The 19,381-nt window shown below is 36.4% G+C and overlaps 1 protein-coding gene across 3 annotated transcripts in view; it reads left to right on the forward strand.

The window, feature by feature from the left end:
- ERCC6 (excision repair cross-complementation group 6) overlaps positions 1-19,381 on the forward strand; it is a 48,130-nt gene that overhangs the window by 13,456 nt on the left and 15,293 nt on the right. For all 3 annotated transcript variants that reach the window (XM_010563467.1, XM_010563468.1, XM_010563469.1), the window contains 3 exons: positions 4,981-5,106; positions 8,891-9,049; positions 13,691-13,826. In XM_010563467.1, coding sequence (XP_010561769.1) covers positions 4,981-5,106; positions 8,891-9,049; positions 13,691-13,826 — 421 coding nt within the window. The remainder of the gene's footprint in view (positions 1-4,980; positions 5,107-8,890; positions 9,050-13,690; positions 13,827-19,381) is intronic.

Consider the following 19,381-nt stretch of genomic DNA (forward strand, 5'->3'; position numbering starts at 1 on the left):
AAGTACACCTTTCATTCTAAGCTCAAGTGTGTAATTGTCTACATCAGTCTTGATTTGCTTGTGGAGACTTGCGGTACTAACTGCATGTATTTCATCTGTTAGGACGTACCAATTAAATCCACCCAAGACCATAAAAAGTTAGATCAGAAAAGTAATGCTGAATGCTTCAATTTAGCAAATTAGAATAATCTGTAAGGGATTCTTAGCTGTATAAAACAGAAAACATATTGTGCTTCACAAATGCAAACTATATTAAACACTCAGTTTGGTTCCTGACTGTATTTTTTAAAAAAATCAAATTGTGCTCATTACTGTTTTGGCTGCAGAATTTCTTTCTAGGGTATTGCAATAAGTGGGAAATGGGCTTAGTATCTGAATACATTATTTAGATGAAAGTTTTAATTGTATGATATATAGCTTTTATACTGCACTTTCAGGATAATACTGTATGTCAGTAAGCATGGACAACATAAAATAGATTTCTCAAAGGTCATGCTTTTATTTTCAAGAGACCTTGGTGATACAGTAAAACCTGTATTTTCTGATTGTTTAGGCATACTAATGATGTCTAACTGAGGTGCATAAGGAATATATTGACCAAATGGTCAGTCAGGAGTTACCATGTAGTTAAGTCAACTTTGAGCTACTGCTGTTTCTCATTCTACAGTTTGACTTCTGGGGAAAGGTACAAGACCAGACTGACCAAGTGACTGATCTGGTCTAACGAATAGCGTTTGTCCTCCCATTGCTTCAGCCATTTAGATATTTACACTTTTTTAAAGAAAATGATGATGTTTTAGTGTAGAATATCTTAATACAATGTCTTCCAGTAAGTTCACAGGCTTTCAAAAACTGAATAGCTTCTTCAAACTTTGAAAGTTGTTAGTGGTAACAACAAATTGCTGCTTTTTCTTTAAACTGGTAATTGAGGGCAAAAAAAACTCCAGACATTTGGAAGAGATGTAGTGCCAGAGCCTTCAATAGTACAGCTTTCCTAATTACACACTTCAGTAAAGTGTATACAGTGTATATAAAATACACTTTTCTTTAGAAAAATTAAGTATGGGATTTATTAGCTCAAATTCTAGACATACGCATTTTCTAGATATCTAATAATTTTAAGAGAAATCCCAACATTGGTCACACTTCTTGCAGAAAATATAGTAGTTACATTAAGGTAAAGTGCCTAAATTCCTGGACAGCTACGAGCTAATCTCAGAAATGTTTATTCTTGATTGTTTCTGGATCACTTTTTCTAATGTACACTAGAGGGCAATCTGTTTCTTCCCAGGGGAGACTGAAGCTCCAGTGTTGGCTAGTGGTGATTCCTATTGGAATATAGAATTAGAAGCAAACTCTTGTACAAATTATTGCCCTGCTTGAGTTTAATATGGACTCTTTACCTAGCTGTCACTTTGGAAGCTTTGTAATCTACAATTGTTTTGATTTTACTGTGGTAAGTAGGAGTTTTCTTTCTTGGTTTGAGTCTTGTCATAACCCAGTCAGTTAAAATAATCAAGTTCTGACATGTCTCAGTTCCAGTAATGACACAGTCTGAAACAATGACTGTCAGCATTTGTCAATTTGAATCATTGATCTTTCTGGAACTCAGAATAATTGACCATCTGTGCCTCATAGCCCAACATTGTAGTACTGAACAAAAATAAATGCATTTTTATGCTGTGCCTCTAGAATGTATCGTATCTGTCTGCTAGACTCCAGAGCATGAATGTTATTGTCTTAAATCAAACATTTAACACACTGCTAGTCTAGGATAGAGATTTCCATTCCTGTGTTAGGATAGATATATAAAAAGTATCTGTGGGGGAGACTTTGACACTTTATATATTTTTAGTAAGTTCTTTTTTTACTACTTAACTGGATACATGATTTCATATAATGAAATAAGAACAATCCAATAATAACATTGGCACTCATCAGTTTTTAATCAGAAAACTGAAGACTATTTTTGTCCATCTTGGAGTTTTCCCCTGTATATGCTGCTTTTTCTCTCCATCACAATTTTTGCTTCTGAAGACTTCCTGACTTGAGATCAAAATATATTCCAGTGAAGCTGGCTTTCTCAACGTGTCCAGCATTGTATTGTCGTAGTCAGTTTTTCAGTGCGGTCGGTTTTGGCAGTTATTGCAAGGTGTATATTTGGAGGTGGTGGTGTTTATTTTCACTTAATAAAACAATACCACGGTTCCAAGTTTGTGACTGGTTCCAGAAAGGCAGACTGTAAGTATTTTCTCAAAAGATACTGGTGAAAATCTGATCTAGAAACCTGTCATAATTAGCTTGCTTTCATGAGAAAGGGCGTATGATTGTGTTAGTTGTACATGAAGTGTTGAACTTCTTCCCTGTTCTCTTGTTCCTAACTCAAGTTTGTTTTAAACAAATTTGCCAGAGATGCAGAAGCCTTTAAGAGGAAGTTCCAACAAGTTTCACTGAACTAAGTGGTCAGGAAAACAAGAGAAACTCCATTAATGCTGCCTACTGGAGAAAACACAGCTTGACTTTAAGTCTTGTTATGAGTTTGCAGATCCTGTGGAAGATGATTTTGAATGACCTAACAGCAAGAAGAGTCTCTGCTAGTATTTTCACCTTATTTCATACCACAGAATGCAGAGTAGTGTCCTTAGGAACAGGCATCATTGGTTTAATTGCCCCCAGAATTGCTTATGTAGTCAAAAAATACAAGGGGAACACTAGACCTTCGTTGCCTGGTTGGTTGGTTGGTTTTTCATTCACTAATGTGTTCAAGATAGAAAACTTGAATCAAATTTTATTTTAAACAGTTTTAGCTGACAGGATTTTTCTCTGGTGGAGAAGACACTTCTCGTATCAGGCTGGAAGAAGTTACGGTACTGTACATGACCCCGTGCCAGTCGTGTCTGCTCTTAACATGACTGAGCTAGATAGCAGCATGGCTGAAGTCTTAAAGACTTGGAGCAACGCTTGAGATGTTTTATAGTGTCTTCTGGTTTGTTTGCCAGCTTGGAAATCCAAAATGTCAGGGATGGTAGCTGTCTTATGGGCAGTTGTTTGAGGAAAAATTTTAACAGTGACTTCTGTCTCCCTCCTTTTGGCTAGTTAGGTCAGGATATAAATCAAGATAATGAAACTGTTTAAGTTATGTTTCCATAACTGATGCTATTGTCAACTTTGGGCCAGAAATTAACTCAAGATTTTATGATTATGCATCTTTTTCCTGACATGGATAAAATTGGGCTAGTAGCTTTGAAAACATAAGGCACTCGGCCCATAAGCTTAAAACACAGTGGACTTTGCATAGCAAGGCTGGAAATAACATACAGTTTGCATGTCAACCTCTAGATGCAGTTTATCTTGAATGCTTGAAAGCAGTGCAGAGCTTTACAGAAAAATCAGGATAAATAACTTTAAAACATTTTTTTTAAAAAAAGAGAGGAAAATGTGAATTTCCTCAGTTCAGAAATAGTTCAGAAATCCTTTTTCCAAGAATATGGAGTGTGTTTTGGGGAAGGGGTTGGGGGTTTTACTTTGGATTTTTTTAGAACTCTGTTCATCCATTATCCTGCCATTTTTTTTGCTGCTCCAGAGGCAACCTAAGCTAACAAGAAGTCATTTGTGTAATGGGTAAATGGTAAATGTTATCAGGAGGCAAATGGACTATTCACTCGCCTGTAACGTTTGTCATTCAGAAACTGGAAGTGTACTGGAAAACTGTTGCATCCTGTTAAGTCCTCCTCCATCCAGTTACTGCAGGACTGTTCTAGAGTGCATTCTCCGGGGTTTCTTTAATGTAGAGTTAAAAGACTGGACAGCATCTCACTCAGGAGGCCATTTGTCGCTTAATGCAGTAGATTTCAGTACAAGGCAGCTTAACTTACTTTTTTTGGTTTGAATTTTCTATTTGCTTCTTTTCATCCTATCGCTACTATTTATAGTTCTTTGGGACCTGAACAATTTTAGTCTTCGTGTCTTAAGTTTCAGATACTTCTAGACTCTCAGGTCTCTTCCTTCAGCCTTTTTATGAGATGAAATATGGCTGCTTTTGCGCTGCATCGAGAACAGGAACATAAAGATGTTTTTCATCTGTTTTATAGCTTGCCAATTTCTGTAGGCAGTCAATTTATACACCATATTCAGTGTGCCTGCAGTGAATGGCACTTTCATGGGAGGATTCCAGCAAAACCCAAGTTGTCAGTGAAGTGCTGTTGATTGGTTAGTACATACCCAGCTAGCAGTAGCATACACTTTACTATAACAGGTAGATGGTTTTGGGTCACTAAAACAGAAGTCCATAATTTCCTTGGATGTTGAAGATCCTTTGGGACTTTTTCAAAAGAGGGGGGAAATAATGGAACAGGAAGGTAATTCTCTAACCTGCCTAGAGTCCAAATAAGATTAGGCTGCAGACCACAAATCACTCCATAATTTCAAAACCTCAAAAAACTCATTCTCTTAGTAATGACAGCTCAACAGATTTAGAGCACGTCACCCCAAAGATGGTGATGTTTCCAACTGAGTCTTCTGTATAAGATTATACACTGCTGCACATTTCTGTAGGTGAAGGAAGTTATTTAAGCATTTTGTTAAATTAATAAAATACCTTTCGAATACCTAAGCTTTATTGATATTTTTGTGGGTTTTTTTAATGGAGGTTTAGGAATTTAAGGTAGCCAGATTTTTTTATGGTGTTGACTGTTGATTCCATTGTATTACTATTTCTGTCTATAGAAAATTGTAACTAGCTATAAAACTCTGAATGCATATAACTAAATAGTCAGGAGTGCGTGCACCTTTTAATTTGTCAGGTATTTGTATTTTGAGCATTTACTTGCATAATTCTCTCCTCCAAAGGATTATAATTTAAATCATGACATCAGAGAATGCATTTTTGTTGGGTTTTTACCTGATTGAAAATTCAGTGTAGTTTTCATGTAGTATCTTTTCTATGTAATAATTGAGTGTTGACTCCTTGTGTCACTCTAGGAGGTGGCAAAAAGAACGTTTGAAGGACAAAGAATGTCACACAGCTGAGGAACTTTCTGAAGAAAGTGACGCTGAATTTGAAGAGGGTTTCAAAATACCAGGATTTCTCTTCAAAAAGCTTTTTAAGTACGTATAGTGTATTTTATTTTAATATTGTGTGCTGTTAATAATATTAATAGTGATAGTCACAGTGATTTCTGGATGCCCTTTGCTGTAACTTTTACTTCAGTGAATAATGCCTCAACTTTTACTTCAGTTGTTTCTGTAGGATTATTTCTTTAAAGAAGGCTCCAGGATCAAACCTCAAAGAAACTAATTTATTACAAGCACAAAATGTAGTTACATGAAAATACAGATGATAACTGCCTGATGTGAATATTGTGAATGCCTGTTAGCTAAATGACTAATTGAGAAGCTCTCCTTGTCTATTTTTATAAATGCTTTCTTTTATTGATAAGTGCTTGCTTTTAATTCAGGTGTGGAGTGGTAGAATGAGTTTACTTTCAAGAACAAGGTGTTGGCAAGTTGTGATAAATGAAAACAAGAAATGTAGGTGTTCCTATGATTGGGTGGAGTGAGTGAAATTTTCTGCCAGTAAAAAACTATAGACAACTTTTTCTTTAAATAGCTACTCAAAGTCTACTCAATGTAACTACTTATAATTCATATTATAAAAGTCTTGAACATTTTGCCCCGTAAAATTTTAAAATGTGGAAAGTACATTCTTAGTTCCTCTAGTAGATGGAAAACACTCTACAACTCATTCTTTAGTTATTTAATGCTGGATTACAGATTTGGACATGACTGCTTTCTGTTTCAGTTTTTTGAGACCATGGTGCCCAGTGGCACTTTCAAGTTCTTCTCAAAAAACTATTTACAAAAGGCAGCCCAAACAAGCTAGCAGCTGACAAGTTAACTTCATCCATAACCTCTCCCTTGCATAATAGGCTTGAATTCATTTTTGTTGGCAACATTTGGCACAGCAGGAAAAACATCATCTCTTTCAAAAGTTAACTTTCTCAAATCTTGTAATTAGTGTAGTAGAAACCCCTGCTTTATAATGGGTGTGCATGGTATCCCTTCCAACAGGACCCCTTAGTCTTAACCTCAAAGAAATTATTACTGTTGTCCTGCAGTTCCTCAGAAGGAAAGCACTAGATCTGAATGGAATTGAATTAATGACTTGGTTACCAGGACCATACAGCCAATATGTGATCTCTAGTTGTTTATCCAAAGGTACTACAGAAGTAATCATCCTGAGAACGATGTGTTGTCTGAGCAACCCAAAGGGAATTGAAATAAAGCAGACTGCTAAAAATTAATCTTAGAGATACCAGCCTCACTAATGAAGGGTATCCCTGCAAGCATGAGTCAGTTGGCAAAACTTTTTAAGTGGTTAGAAAGATCAATTGAATGATTCGTCTGACTTGTAACATAAATGCTGAAATCTCCAATGTAGGAAGGCCCATAGTCAGTAGGCATTAAACTTCGCGTTCTGAGCAAGTTTAGTACAAAACATGGAAGTATATTGACCCAAGGAGGTGTAGAGCAGTGTACTGTAAGTGATCTTCCTGCATAGTTGAGTTGAATTCCGAAGAAGTTAGCTCACGCGAGAAATTGTAGACCCGTAAGTTTGTTCTTTGGTAAGCCTGTTAAAGTGGACAGTCTGTTTCTTTTCTATATACTTGTCTGCTTTAAGGAACATTCAGCAAGGATACCATTGGTGCTGCTGTGGAACAAAACCAAATATAGTGAGCAAGACTGACTTACAAACATTGCCTTATACTGTCTGCACTTAGCGTGAGAGAATGCTGTCTGTGTAAACAAGAAACCAGATTTCTTCATTATCGCTTTCAGTGTGTGATTTCCCTGATATGTCTGAAATGCAATTTTGTCTCAGCAACAATGCAGCTAAACTCTGCTAGCTACTGTGGTGAATTTTGAGGCATGCATCACAGCATGATAGCTCATGTGAAATACAGTTCAAACATAACTATTTTGGAAGACCAGGCAACACTTTTATTTTGCTTCTACAGTATTTTTGGAGTAAAAAACAAAACATAAAAATTGCTGCAATGAAAGCATAAGATTAAAGAGAATTGATTATCTCTCCATACAACCACAAAAAAATTATTGGGGGGGGGGGGGACTTTAACTTTTGCATAGTTGCAATTATTGCATATTTATATGATTATACAAAGAAAACACCTGCATCTTTTCCATTTTTAAATAACCTTGGAGCAGAGTTTTTCACAAACTTAATTATCTACTGTGAAACTTTCTCGGGAGAAGGGAGTGAGAAAGATGCTTACAAATGCAGCTAGCTTTTAAGCACTGGATGTAATCCTAAGAAATAATACAAAATAATGTCAGGAAGTTCTTGAGTGATTGTCTTCTGAAGAGACATGCTCAACATTAGTCTGGGGGAGCAGCTTCTGACTGGAATTAGGGTTCTCCAATTCTTTAATATTTCTGTTAGAAAATGTTTTGTCTTCATAAAATGTAGTAATGGTAGCATCTTACCCCAATTATAGCTAATCCTGCAAGCTGTTTCATAGTTCTCTTTAGATTGCTGCATTTTTAAGGTGAATTAATTTCTAATAAAAGGGGATTTTCTAAGGGCTTCTTGGTATAATGCATGTGAGACACCAGCAGATAGCATGATGTCTGAACCTTTAGATGTGTTCTTTGATCATCTAACTACTCAAGCCGTTTGTTTGTCTCTGTTTAGCAGTCTCTAAATCCATACAGAACTCATCATAAATTGATTTTTAATAGTACTTTGTAGACACTAGTGTTGTTAGCTGTCAGTAGTCCTAAATATTATTTGTTCAAAGAATGAAACAGGATTTTGAAATGCACACAAGACAGTGCCCTGAAATGAACAATCCATATTTTACAAAAAAAAAAAAAAGTTTTGCTCTTTGCTGTGCTCTGCACTCCAGGAATGCATGCCATCAGGAAAACGATATCAGTAACCTTGTTCTTCCTCCAAGTTACAAGACACAGAAGTGCTGAAACATGTATTTTATTTTGATTAAAATGCAATTTAAATATACTGTTTCTTCATTTCTTTGTTCTGTTTTCAATTTAACCCACACATGTGGTGTTTTATTCCTACTGGTCTCACTATTTTATATCATTATAAAAAAGCATGTCCTAAAGTGATTCTCAGTCCAGCATCTTACCTCTACCTTTTTAGCTTGCTATCGTAAGCCTTGCTTTCTAGTCTACTTCTTTTAATTAGAATGTATTTTATATTGTTGCTTATACAATTTCCAGTGAATGACTGGGAGTAGAAACTGCCCCGATACTCTCATGTAATAATGCTCCGCTGCATCCCATTTGCTGGAATAGTTTCTGTTGTTTTGCCTTCCAAAACATTTTGCCTTGTTGACTTTTTTCTTCACTGAAAGAGACTAAATGTTATTAAATGGATTTATGTAAAAAGAAAGCATGCTTTGGCAGATGTGATCACTTTTCACAGTGGAGTATAAAGTGTGTACCTCTTACAAGTCAAACTTTTCCTTCAGTTCGGGGCATATGTTCCAAATAATATTATTTACTAGACCCTTACATGTTGTCTTTTCTGAAAAGATAATGCTTTGTTAGAGTAGCTTTCCAAGTTGCTTTTAACACTTAAAATATACATTAAATAAAATACCCTCTAATTACCATGACTATCAGTTTAATTAGAAATGGTTTAGTGTTGCATAAAGAATGAAAGTCACATGTAATGTCTGAGTCCATCAAAAATGTATGACTTAGTAAATACAGCACTCATGTAAAACACAGATCCAGCATGTTACTGTAACTAGTGTAAGAACCTTGCCAAATGATTAATTCATGAGTACTTTCTGTTATGATCTGTATTATCAAACATTTGCCATCTTCTTTTTCCTTGTTTTAGGTACCAGCAAACAGGTGTTAGGTGGCTCTGGGAATTGCACTGCCAGCAGGCAGGAGGAATTCTGGGAGATGAGATGGGATTGGGCAAGACCATCCAGATAATTGCCTTCTTGGCAGGTCTGAGCTACAGCAAGATCAGGACTCGTGGTTCAAATTACAGGCAAGTGCTCCTCTGCAGACTGTCAGTCTGTGGAGCTCAATTAATATTTCATCAGATGTATTGCTGGTGGAGGAGGGTCCTGTGAATTATTAATGACATTTCAATTACAATATTCCTTTAATTCTTTTAGTGGGGGACATCAAAGGAAAAATTTTACGAGACAATGGAGCTGTAGGGCAGGAAAAATTAAACATGTAACACTTTTAATGAATTCCAGGCATTGATGCTTCATTTTGCAGATGAGCCGCACTAGATATTTTGGGTCAATACAGTGTCTAAGGTTAGCTTCCACAAATGGATTGTTTACAAACTCAATTACATTAATATCAATAGTTTACACAATATGGAATTTTAAATTAGATGTAATACCTTTAGTTCCATTTATTAAATTTTACATTAAAATATTTGTTCTGGCAAGCCACCAGGTGAATGCTTTACAGGAAGTAGCAAGCTGATTTGCAATGAAAATTAGAGTTTCTGATCGGCAGGGAATTATCCATGCCAAAAAAAGAGTAGTAATAGTAAAACCAATAACTTACACTGAGGAATTTCCATCTGCTTTTTTGTTGTTGTTGTTGCTTTTCAAAACTATGTTAGAGTGACTGACCTTTATTACAAGACCTTTTATGGTTTATTGTTACTGAACAATGCTTTAAAATTCCTTCTTCATAGGTGAAATTACCAGAAAAGATACTTCTTAGTGTTCTTGGATTTAAAATGCACGTGTGAATAATACTTGATTTTTCTAGTTCTGTTGGCCTGTTTACCTGATGTAAATTACTACATGCAATTAAGCGAATACCATAATACTATACTAAACAAAAATAATTAACTTTATATAGAGGCATATTTAAATTATGTTCAGCATGTACATGAATTGTAAAATAATGCTTTAAAGAGAAAATATTACTGTCTTTTCTTCAGTTGCTTCCTACTGTAGCCTTTGTATAGAAAAGCTCCAGGTTGATTTACTTTATTGCTGCCTGATTTAAGGATACTACTGTACAGATTATTTTGTGTAGGTATGTTCCCTGCCTCAGCTGGAGGACCACTGAGTTGATGGAAATCCTTCAGGAACATCTCTTGACATTGTTACATGGTTACAGCCTAAGATACTGCAGTAAAACTACAATAAAACTTTGAAAAGGCCAAAATATAATTGCACACCTAAGTAGCAATGTTCTTTCTGCATGTAAGATAATGTGTTCGGTTTCATTTTGTGGCTGGTGCATGTCACTGAGTCTAGGATAGTAATTCCATGGGAGGAAACAAGGTTTAATTTTTTGGTGAAACTTACTCTGATTTTGCTTGTGTGCTGTAAGACTGAGGGTCTAAACAACTTGATGTTCTCATAGTCAAGTATTTTCCCCATCCGCAGTCTGCACTAGGAAGGCACTAGCACCATCTAACTAGCTTCTATCTGAAAGCCACATAGTCTAGTAAGCAGAAGACCTTCTGGTTAGTCCAGCTGAGAAGCAGGCATTAAGAGTGGACATAGTTGTGTTGTCAGCATGTTTAAATGTCTTCCAGCCTAGCTCGTATGTAATTACCTTGAAGTGTAGGTGGAGCTAGCGTACTACTGTATGAGTCTGGCACTGCGGGCTTTCCCAGCCTCAACTGGCATTCTGTAAAATGGAGATAATACTGTCATTCCTGTGCAGACTTGCAAAGGTTGTTGTATTTGGAGGCACTTGAATATTAACACAAAAAGGTCACTTTTGTTGATATTCAAAATACTCAGCTTTATTTTCTATCAGTGAAATTTTCTGGAAAAAGTGTTCTTTAAAATAAGGGGAGTAGAAATTTCCTTTTGTAAGCCACTTCTGATTCCAGTGCTTTTCTGATTTTGAAGGAGCCTGAAGACTAGCTGAAGCAAGGAACTACTTGTTACATGGAGTATAATGATTACAAAAATTAAAATGTTGTCTCGCTTTTAACAGTTACTGAGCCATACAGCTGCAGAAAGCCAAATGTCATGTGAGGTATCAGTAGAAGTGTTGCAGCTATGGTGGTGTAAGGATATACGGGAAGCAAGATCTATAGAGGGGGAAAGGTCTTTCATTAGACAAGCTGAGATAGTTGGAATAAGTGAATAAGCTCTCAGACCAGTGGTCCCTTCACAAGAAAAAAAAAAAGCAGCAGCAAACTTCAAGTAACCCATTTCTAGCCTGTATCTAGGTTGAAATCTGTTGTTGAAACATGTTGAAGAGCTTGGGGGTCCACAAGTTTGCTTCTTTCCAAATACATTTTTTTTTTTAACAAAGATGTTACCTTTCACTACAGACTTTCCTTCATTTATTTGAGAGATCAGATCAGAAATGCTGCCACAAAGTTTATACACTGATTATTTACTCATTTGTGCACTTCAAGATACTGAGATATAATCATACACATTAAACATTAAGGCTCAATCTCTGCTATGAGAGGCAGAGAGATTAATTTCCATGGCGCTTACATAAATAAAAATCCATTGCCCCAGAAAATTTGTATTGCTCTTGCTGCCCTGTCCTTTTATTTTCACTAGGATTTAGTTGTCATTTCAGTGTCATTTTGAAGGCATGATTTGCCAGTGCTTGGCAGTAGAGTTGGTTATAATGCAACATGTTTTCCTGTGCTGATTTTCTGAGTACTTAAAAGATTATAAATATAGTATAACTACAGCTTCCTTTTTCTTGGTAGTAAGTTGCAGGAATAGATCTTATTTGCAATTCCAATCACATGCAATTAAATAAGAACTAATAAAGGATACTTGCTGTGAATTTGGGTTTTATAAACCAGAAGCAACAGAAGGAGAAAGAGATTTGGATATATTGATCGTATATGATATTGACCATAAGCTATTAGTACAATGCAACTGTGAAAAAGGGACAGAATACATTATGACAATATATTTGGGGTAGGAACAGGGCAATATTAGTATTTTGGTGCAAGGCACCAGTAAGACTTTGGTTTGGAATGTTATTAGTGTCACCTTTGTTCAAGGAAAACAAATATAAATTGGATGGGCAGCAGAGCAAATCTGTTGCAGTGATCAGGAGAATGAAGGATGCCTCCTAAGTGTAGCAAGCAGGAGTAAGTGCTTTGTTTAGTTTTGTGAAACAGCACAGACTGGAAGAAGTTAGATGACTCTTTTATATAAATAAAAGCTCTCAAGAGAAGAATAAAATGTTGGCTGGTGGAAAGTGGTTAGAGCCAGATTAGACAGAAGAGGTTTCACACAACCGAGTGAAAGGGGAGTAGATTTTCTGAAAATTGATCAAAGGAAGTGTGAACTCTTTGTGTAAGCTGAGGTAGGGGGGGCGGGGGGAATGGATAAACCCAGCATGTGAGCTTGTTTGATACAGACCGGGGGAATAAATAGAGGTAACTTGTTACTGCCCATGAAGAATGAGAAACTAACCTGTTCTGGGAAAGTTGGCTTTAGATATTTTTAAGAGCAGTGGCAGTGGTTATTTGGATTTGTAGCATAGTTTTAAGCTATTTTTTGCATCTCCAACTTCTAACTTCCCCTTGGATTGCTGGGATTTTTTTAATTAGTCTATGTAAGGTTGTTATATAGAATTTTTTCATAATGAAAGAGATCAGTAACATCCACGTTATTCTGCATATGTATAAGCTTTTAATAAAGAGTATTATTTCTTAATGTCAGCAGTTTCTGAAGGCATTAACAGGTTTTTTTTAAAGCAGGGTATTGCTGGTGTCTGGGAAATCCTTATTTATTGCTGTATGCGTATGATGTTGAATGTATACTGTGATCTTTTCAATTGTGTATTTATTACCACTTGAATAGTACATAGTCATCCAGACACAGATCACTGTGGTAACTGTAGCTATTGCCTTTGTTTGCAAAGTCATTTTATTCTGTTTTTTAAAGAGCAAATATATTTGAAAAATAACTACTAGTAACCACTACTTAGTGTATTTCCTGTATGATTGTTGGTATCTGTTTGTGATGGTAGTGTTTCTTGTTTGGCTGTTGTGCAAGAGATTTTTCTCTTCTTAACCTTATGAGTAGCTCTGAACTTAATACAGAAAGACTTTGTTTCAAATGTCCTCAGTAATTCTCAGAAACAATCATATGATTATGAATAAGAAACTTATGAGACAGTTTAAGCCCAGCTCAGACCTCAACCTCCATGGATGATACATTCTGCTGCTTTGGAGTCCTTGTCTTATCCGATAATTGTACAGTATATTACCAACATGAAGCAGAACACCTGTGTGTAAGTCCATTTGTGAGACTCTAGCTACACATTCTTTTTAATAGAAGTAATAAAATAGTTGTTTGTTAATGATTTCTTTTCTCTTATAGAAACAGCAGTCACCCAAACCTGATTTGTATTACCACAGAAGGAAGTTCCCTTATGCCTTATTGTTTGGAGCTTTTCTATTTCTGTGTTTATCTTGATAGATGCATCCATTAACTGTTCAGTGGATGGGTTCTTACAGCAGTACACCTTTCATCTTCCTTTAAAAAGCAGACTTCCAGAAAAACAATGCCAATTAATTTCCATAGCACTCATATTCCACTTGAACTATGAAGTGTATCATTTTAATATGTGTGTATTTTAATGAGCCACTTAATATGGAGTATTTATTTCATGTTAAATATTTGGTTTTTTCTTGAATACTTTATTTTAGGTACCATGGATTGGGTCCAACAGTGATTGTTTGTCCAGCTACTGTGATGCATCAGTGGGTAAAAGAATTCCACACTTGGTGGCCGCCATTTAGAGTTGCCATTCTCCATGAAACTGGTTCTTATACCAACAAAAAGGTAATGGTTGACATCCATTTTGTAATTCCAGAAGCTTTTCTTTTTTTCTTTTGTGCTAGCCAAAAAAAAACCCAAAAATCCCCTGTTCCTGAATGTTTCTGTGCAGGCTTGTGCTTTTTCTCTGATTGTTTTAAAAGAACAAAAAGTTCACTGTCTTGTATAGATTTGTTAGGAAACTAGACAAAAAGGGGATGACACGGAGTACATTTATATTATGATACAGACTAGTGTTGCCTGAACAAAACTTAGTAACAGGTTCCTTGCTTGAGCTTTGCTTGTAGTGTAGTCCATGCTAGAAGTTCATGACTAGACTGCTTGTACACCAGATATATGCTTCCAGTACTGGTGAATTCTTTCTTCACACTTATGTGCATCAGTATGTCATTGATCTAATATTTAATACATCTTGCTTGCACAGGCAATTTCTCTTCAGTTGGTCAGTATGTCAATTGATATCACCTAGTCTCATTTTCTTTAATGACAGTGTTACTTTGTTGGTTTTCTTTTTTTCAAGCACTTCCTTTTCTGTCTTTTCATTTTCTTGGCCAGTCTCTTAATATGTGTGTTCTTACTCCATTTCTTAAGTTGACAAGCCTGACTTGTCTGAAGTTTCAATCCTTGGTACCTTGCGGGAACAAAACAAGGAAAACTTAGTTTTTTCTTTTCCCTTGGCCTCATATTTCAGATGCTTAAATGGATTTTCAGGATTCGGCCAAGCATTTTTAAATTTCTCTTTAAATATTTATTGAATTTCTTGTAATAACATTAAAATGATATGGTGCTTAATTGCACTTGATTAAACGTATTCTGAGGTAATTGATGCAGTTACAGGACATGGCAAAAAAAGAATAGCATGCTCTAATGTGCTAATAGCTTCCTGTTGTTCAATTAACTTGGTGTGTTTTCAAGCCCTAAAAGTCTGTTGACCTCAATAACATGCTCACATGTCTTCCTAAATTAAATTGTGTGTGCTTATTTTGGGGTATTTGTTAATTAATGCACTTGACAGACTGGCTCAAATTTTTCCATCTGCAGGAATAGTCAGATTTTCAGGACTTCACCTTCCTGTTGTCCTCCCACAAATGCCTGCTCAACAACTTAAAGAATTTGGATACCATGTGATCACTTTAGATAGGTTCAGTTCTCTATTCTGCTTTAATGCCTCATCTTCTGAGAGCTGCAACAGTATGCTTTAAACAAGTGTCACTGCTGATATGGTCTTTACCTTCTGCACATTTTTTTTTTCCTAGATGCCTCTTAATCAGAGACGAGCAAGCTCATGACTAAACTAAAGTTAAAAAAAAAAAAAAAAACCCACAAAAAAACCCCAACAAAACTTTCACATTCTAATTGTCCTTATACCTGCAAAAAAAGTTTACTACTAATTTATTGGCATAAATAACACTTGTGCACTGAAAATATATCACATAAAATACAGGCCAGGTGATTTTCTCCTGCCTAGAATTTGTTTTCAATATATGTTCTTGCTATGAGTACATTAGTGCTGATCTGATCTTGTGACAATTCCATCTTCTGATAACCTATGGCATTACAGGAGACTGCTTTTGCACATGTTAACCTTAATAATACTCATTCAGGGACCATTCTGCCCTTATGCTCTGGCACAAGGCATAAACTTAAATAAGAAAATTGTGGTTAGACTGCGTAAGAACATATGTTTGTTCCTTGATTGAGATTAATTTTACATGGCCAAAAGCCAAGTCTCTGGGCACCTGTGGTCTCAATGTTGCACAGACCTGTTTGGAATTAAACTGACAATTCCAGGATTCACCTGTTGTTCTGTTAGTGTATCATGGTTTATCAGGAAGTAAATGAGAAGAGTTTTGTGCTGGACAGCTAACTTGCCAGGAGACAGGATTGGGGAACTAAATGTTGTTACCTGCTTTGGAGTGAGAAAGGTCACTTCAGCCTCTGGGTGTGCTGGTTTCAGCTGGGATAGAGTTAACTGTCTTCCTAGTAGCTGGTACAGTGCTATGTTTTGAGTTCAGTATGTGAAGAATGTTGATAACACTGATGTTTTCAGTTGTTGCTAAGTAATGTTTATACTAAAGTCAAGGATTTTTCAGCTTCTCATGCCCAGCCAGCAAGAAAGCTGGAGGGGCACAAGAAGTTGGCACAGGACACAGCCAGGGCACCTGACCCAAACTGGCCAACGGTGTATTCCATACCATGGGACATCCCATTTCGTATAGGAACTGGGGAGTGTGGGGGGGAATCGCCTCTGGGGGACTGGATGGGTGTCAGTCAGTGGGTGGTGAGCAATTGCCCTGCGCATCTTTATTATTACTGTTGCTATTTTATTAGTGTTATCATTATCATTATTAGTTTCTTCTTTTCTGTTCTATTAAACCGTTCTTATCTCAACCCACAAGTTTTACTTCTTTTCCCGATTTTCTCCCCCATCCCACTGGTGATGTGGTGAGTGAGTGAGTGAGCAGCTGCGTGGTGCTTAGTTGCTGGCTGCGGTTAAACCACGACACTGGGCTAACAGAGGTTAGAATGGGCTGGGCTGGTGGAAGAACATAATTGTCCCTGAAATTAACTGGACATCAGACAGTGAAGATCTTAATGGATTTTGAGGAATGCATTATCCCACAGTAGTTGGCCAGCAGGTTGTTCTTGGTAAAACACAGTATTGCAGCTTGCTCTATACAGGCCTGTGAAAGAGGGACAAAGGATTTCTGAGGAAAGATTAATCTTAAAACTGATGAAGGAGAATTTTGGAGGAAAAGAGTTAAGCAATGACAGGTGTCCCATAAGGCAAGATGGTATTTCATAGCAGAAAGAGACAACAGCTGAAGTTTCATTTGATAAAACTTAAGTTGCTCTTTTAGGTAAGATGGATCTATGTAATTATTGCCATAACGTTGTCAGGAATCCTGAAATATTAGCAAATACTAAATCTTTCAGCACTGGTGAAATTATTTGCTTTTATGAATAGGTATTTTCTGTTGCACCTTCTAAGGTACCCAAGCATCAGATCCTGTGTCCCAGTTCTTTAGACTTGCCCACAGAACTATTTGCTTGACAGTGAGGGGTGGGGAAGACATCTGTTCCAATTCTTTTATCATAAATTGATACTAGGCAATACCTTGCACATAGTTTCGGTTAGTGACACTTCTTTAGTATTACAAAAGGACTTCTGAGCGCTGTGGTAAATAAAAGGCTCACCAATCATTACCTTGGCATATCCTCTCTTCCCAGTCCATTTCGGTTTTCTTTGCCAGCAACTTTAGGGTTTTCCACAATAATATTATGAAATAACAGCTGGAATTGTGAGCACCAGATTGGCTGCAAATCTGGTCAGCCTGTTTCGGATGAGTCATTGAGACATCCTGCTTAGATATCTTTGCTGCTATAGTATTTGTGTAGGGTTTTTTTACCATGTGAAGCTTCAAAAGAGAGACTACTTCATTCCTTTGCTAAAATAACAATGGTAGACAATTTTGGCAGTAAGGGGGAGAAATGAAAATTTCCAGTTTCACCCCTTGAGATATGAATAACAATTTAAAGGCCTTCAGCTATCCACAAGGGAAAGCAGAGTGGTATTTTAGATGATGGAAGGAAGACACAATAGCAAGTTGGATAGGTTTCCAAGAATTTAGAGCTAGTTTAAGGCATTTGGGTGAAATGTAAAACTTTCTTTTTTATTATTAATTGTGCTCACAGAAGATCATGTGGTTCTTCTATGATGATAAATATGCTTAAGTTGGAAGCAGTAGGAAGAACCAGATTTAAGTAGTAGTCTTCCCTGTGAAGTCAGCTTTCAGTTTGAATAGGGCACAGCATTTGTGGCTAAATATGTCCAGTGGTGCTGTCTTATGCTATTAACCTCCTACTATGGTTTATACTCAATTCTGATGTAGCTTAAAGTGACTTGTAAATATCAAGTGCTCTGAGACTTATAAGGATGAGAGAAAATAAAGAAGTAAATCTAATGTAGTGTATCATAAACACCATTTTATTTGTAGTATAGAACAGAAGATAAGGGGAAGAAAGCTCTGTAAGTATAGGGGGAAAAAAAGCCTTTTGTACAAAGAGCTTGTCCCATTGTTTCAAAACTTCTCATGGCACATGAGCACTTGTATATCACGGAATGTAAGAGGCAATGTGAACTTTGGTTATCTTGGTTTAGCATATCGTATATGGAAGGAGGCTGTATTTTTTAAGATCAAGGCTGAACTTTCAATTTCTTGATCTTTAGAACAAGTATCACTGAGTTTAACCATTCTTTCTGGTAATCACATACCATTTGTAAAGCCGTAACTTTACATTCCCTTATTCCAGTCATATGCTGGACACACAGTGCAGTCCTCGAAGGTAATTGTCAGTTCATGATGCTTGCACCTGTAGAATCATCTATTTGAAGATGACTTTGCACTCTGGAGAATTTAGACGTTCTGCCCTCACACTACAGTAGAATACGCAATCTACATGTAAAGAAAATAAGCTGCAGAGGTTACAGTTACTGGCATGACTGCATAGGGAACCTCTATTTTAGCCAAAGGCTCTATTTCTGAGTTAAGGACCAAACTCAGATAAACTCAGTATCATGCCACAAGAAGTAGCATTCTTGTTAAATATGTAGTAAGTGCTTTAGCTCTTTTTATTGCAACTTTTACATTATTAAACATTGTAATGTGTTCTTTTGAAGCCTCTTCATGGTGCCATTTAGATTGTTTTGTTGGGGGCAGGGAAATAATAAAGAGGTTTTACAGGTTGAATTTATGGATCTCTGGGCTTAATGGTTGGTTATAAGATAGTGATAAGCCTGCTGAAGAATGCCTTTTTGATTCACAAGTGATGTATGGTTGAGTAAGTGACTAGATACTATCTCTAAGTTCACACTTGCCTTAAAGGTATCTGAATGCTTAGAGAATTTTGTAGTTATCACTCATCTAGTTCTTTAAGTTCAGTCTTAACATACACATTTCTGTTTAAGAAAATTACCATTTTTAATACTTAATATTATAGAAGAGTTCAGGTCTTACTCTTAAATATTTTTTAAAACACTACTTTGTGCTAAAAAAGATAAATCTTATTTCTGTAAGCATCAGTCAAAAAATTTGTCCTGTTTTTGTAGCTTCAGAAACAAACTTGTAGCTACAGTGAGGTACCAACAGGAAAAAAACACTTGCTTAGAGGTGTGTCCTTAGAATAAATCATAAACATTTTAGCCTTAAGAAATGGTGCTTCCCAAAAATCTTCCAGTCTTCGTACATTGCATGTGTCCCTGTGAAGACAATGCAATGCAATCAACTTACCACCCTAAGTTAGGAGAAAATACTGTCTTTGAATTGTAAAACCCTGAAATACTGTGCTGAACAGAACTACAAGATCAGAATTACTCGATCTACTCACATGTTCCTCTATTCATTAGTGTCATTTAAAGGCCAGAGTTCAGAACAAAGCTGGGTAACTGCTGTGTAATCTTTTGGCATTGGTAGGATTTGTCTCTCTTAAGCTGTTGGGGGGGGGGGGGGTTTTGGGGGGGGTTTTTTTGGTTTTTTTTGTTTAAAAGCACAAGCCCGAAA

This window comes from Haliaeetus leucocephalus, unplaced genomic scaffold, assembly GCF_000737465.1.
Source record: "Haliaeetus leucocephalus isolate CR32 unplaced genomic scaffold, Haliaeetus_leucocephalus-4.0 Scaffold168, whole genome shotgun sequence".
Classification (NCBI taxonomy): Eukaryota; Metazoa; Chordata; class Aves; order Accipitriformes; family Accipitridae; genus Haliaeetus; species Haliaeetus leucocephalus.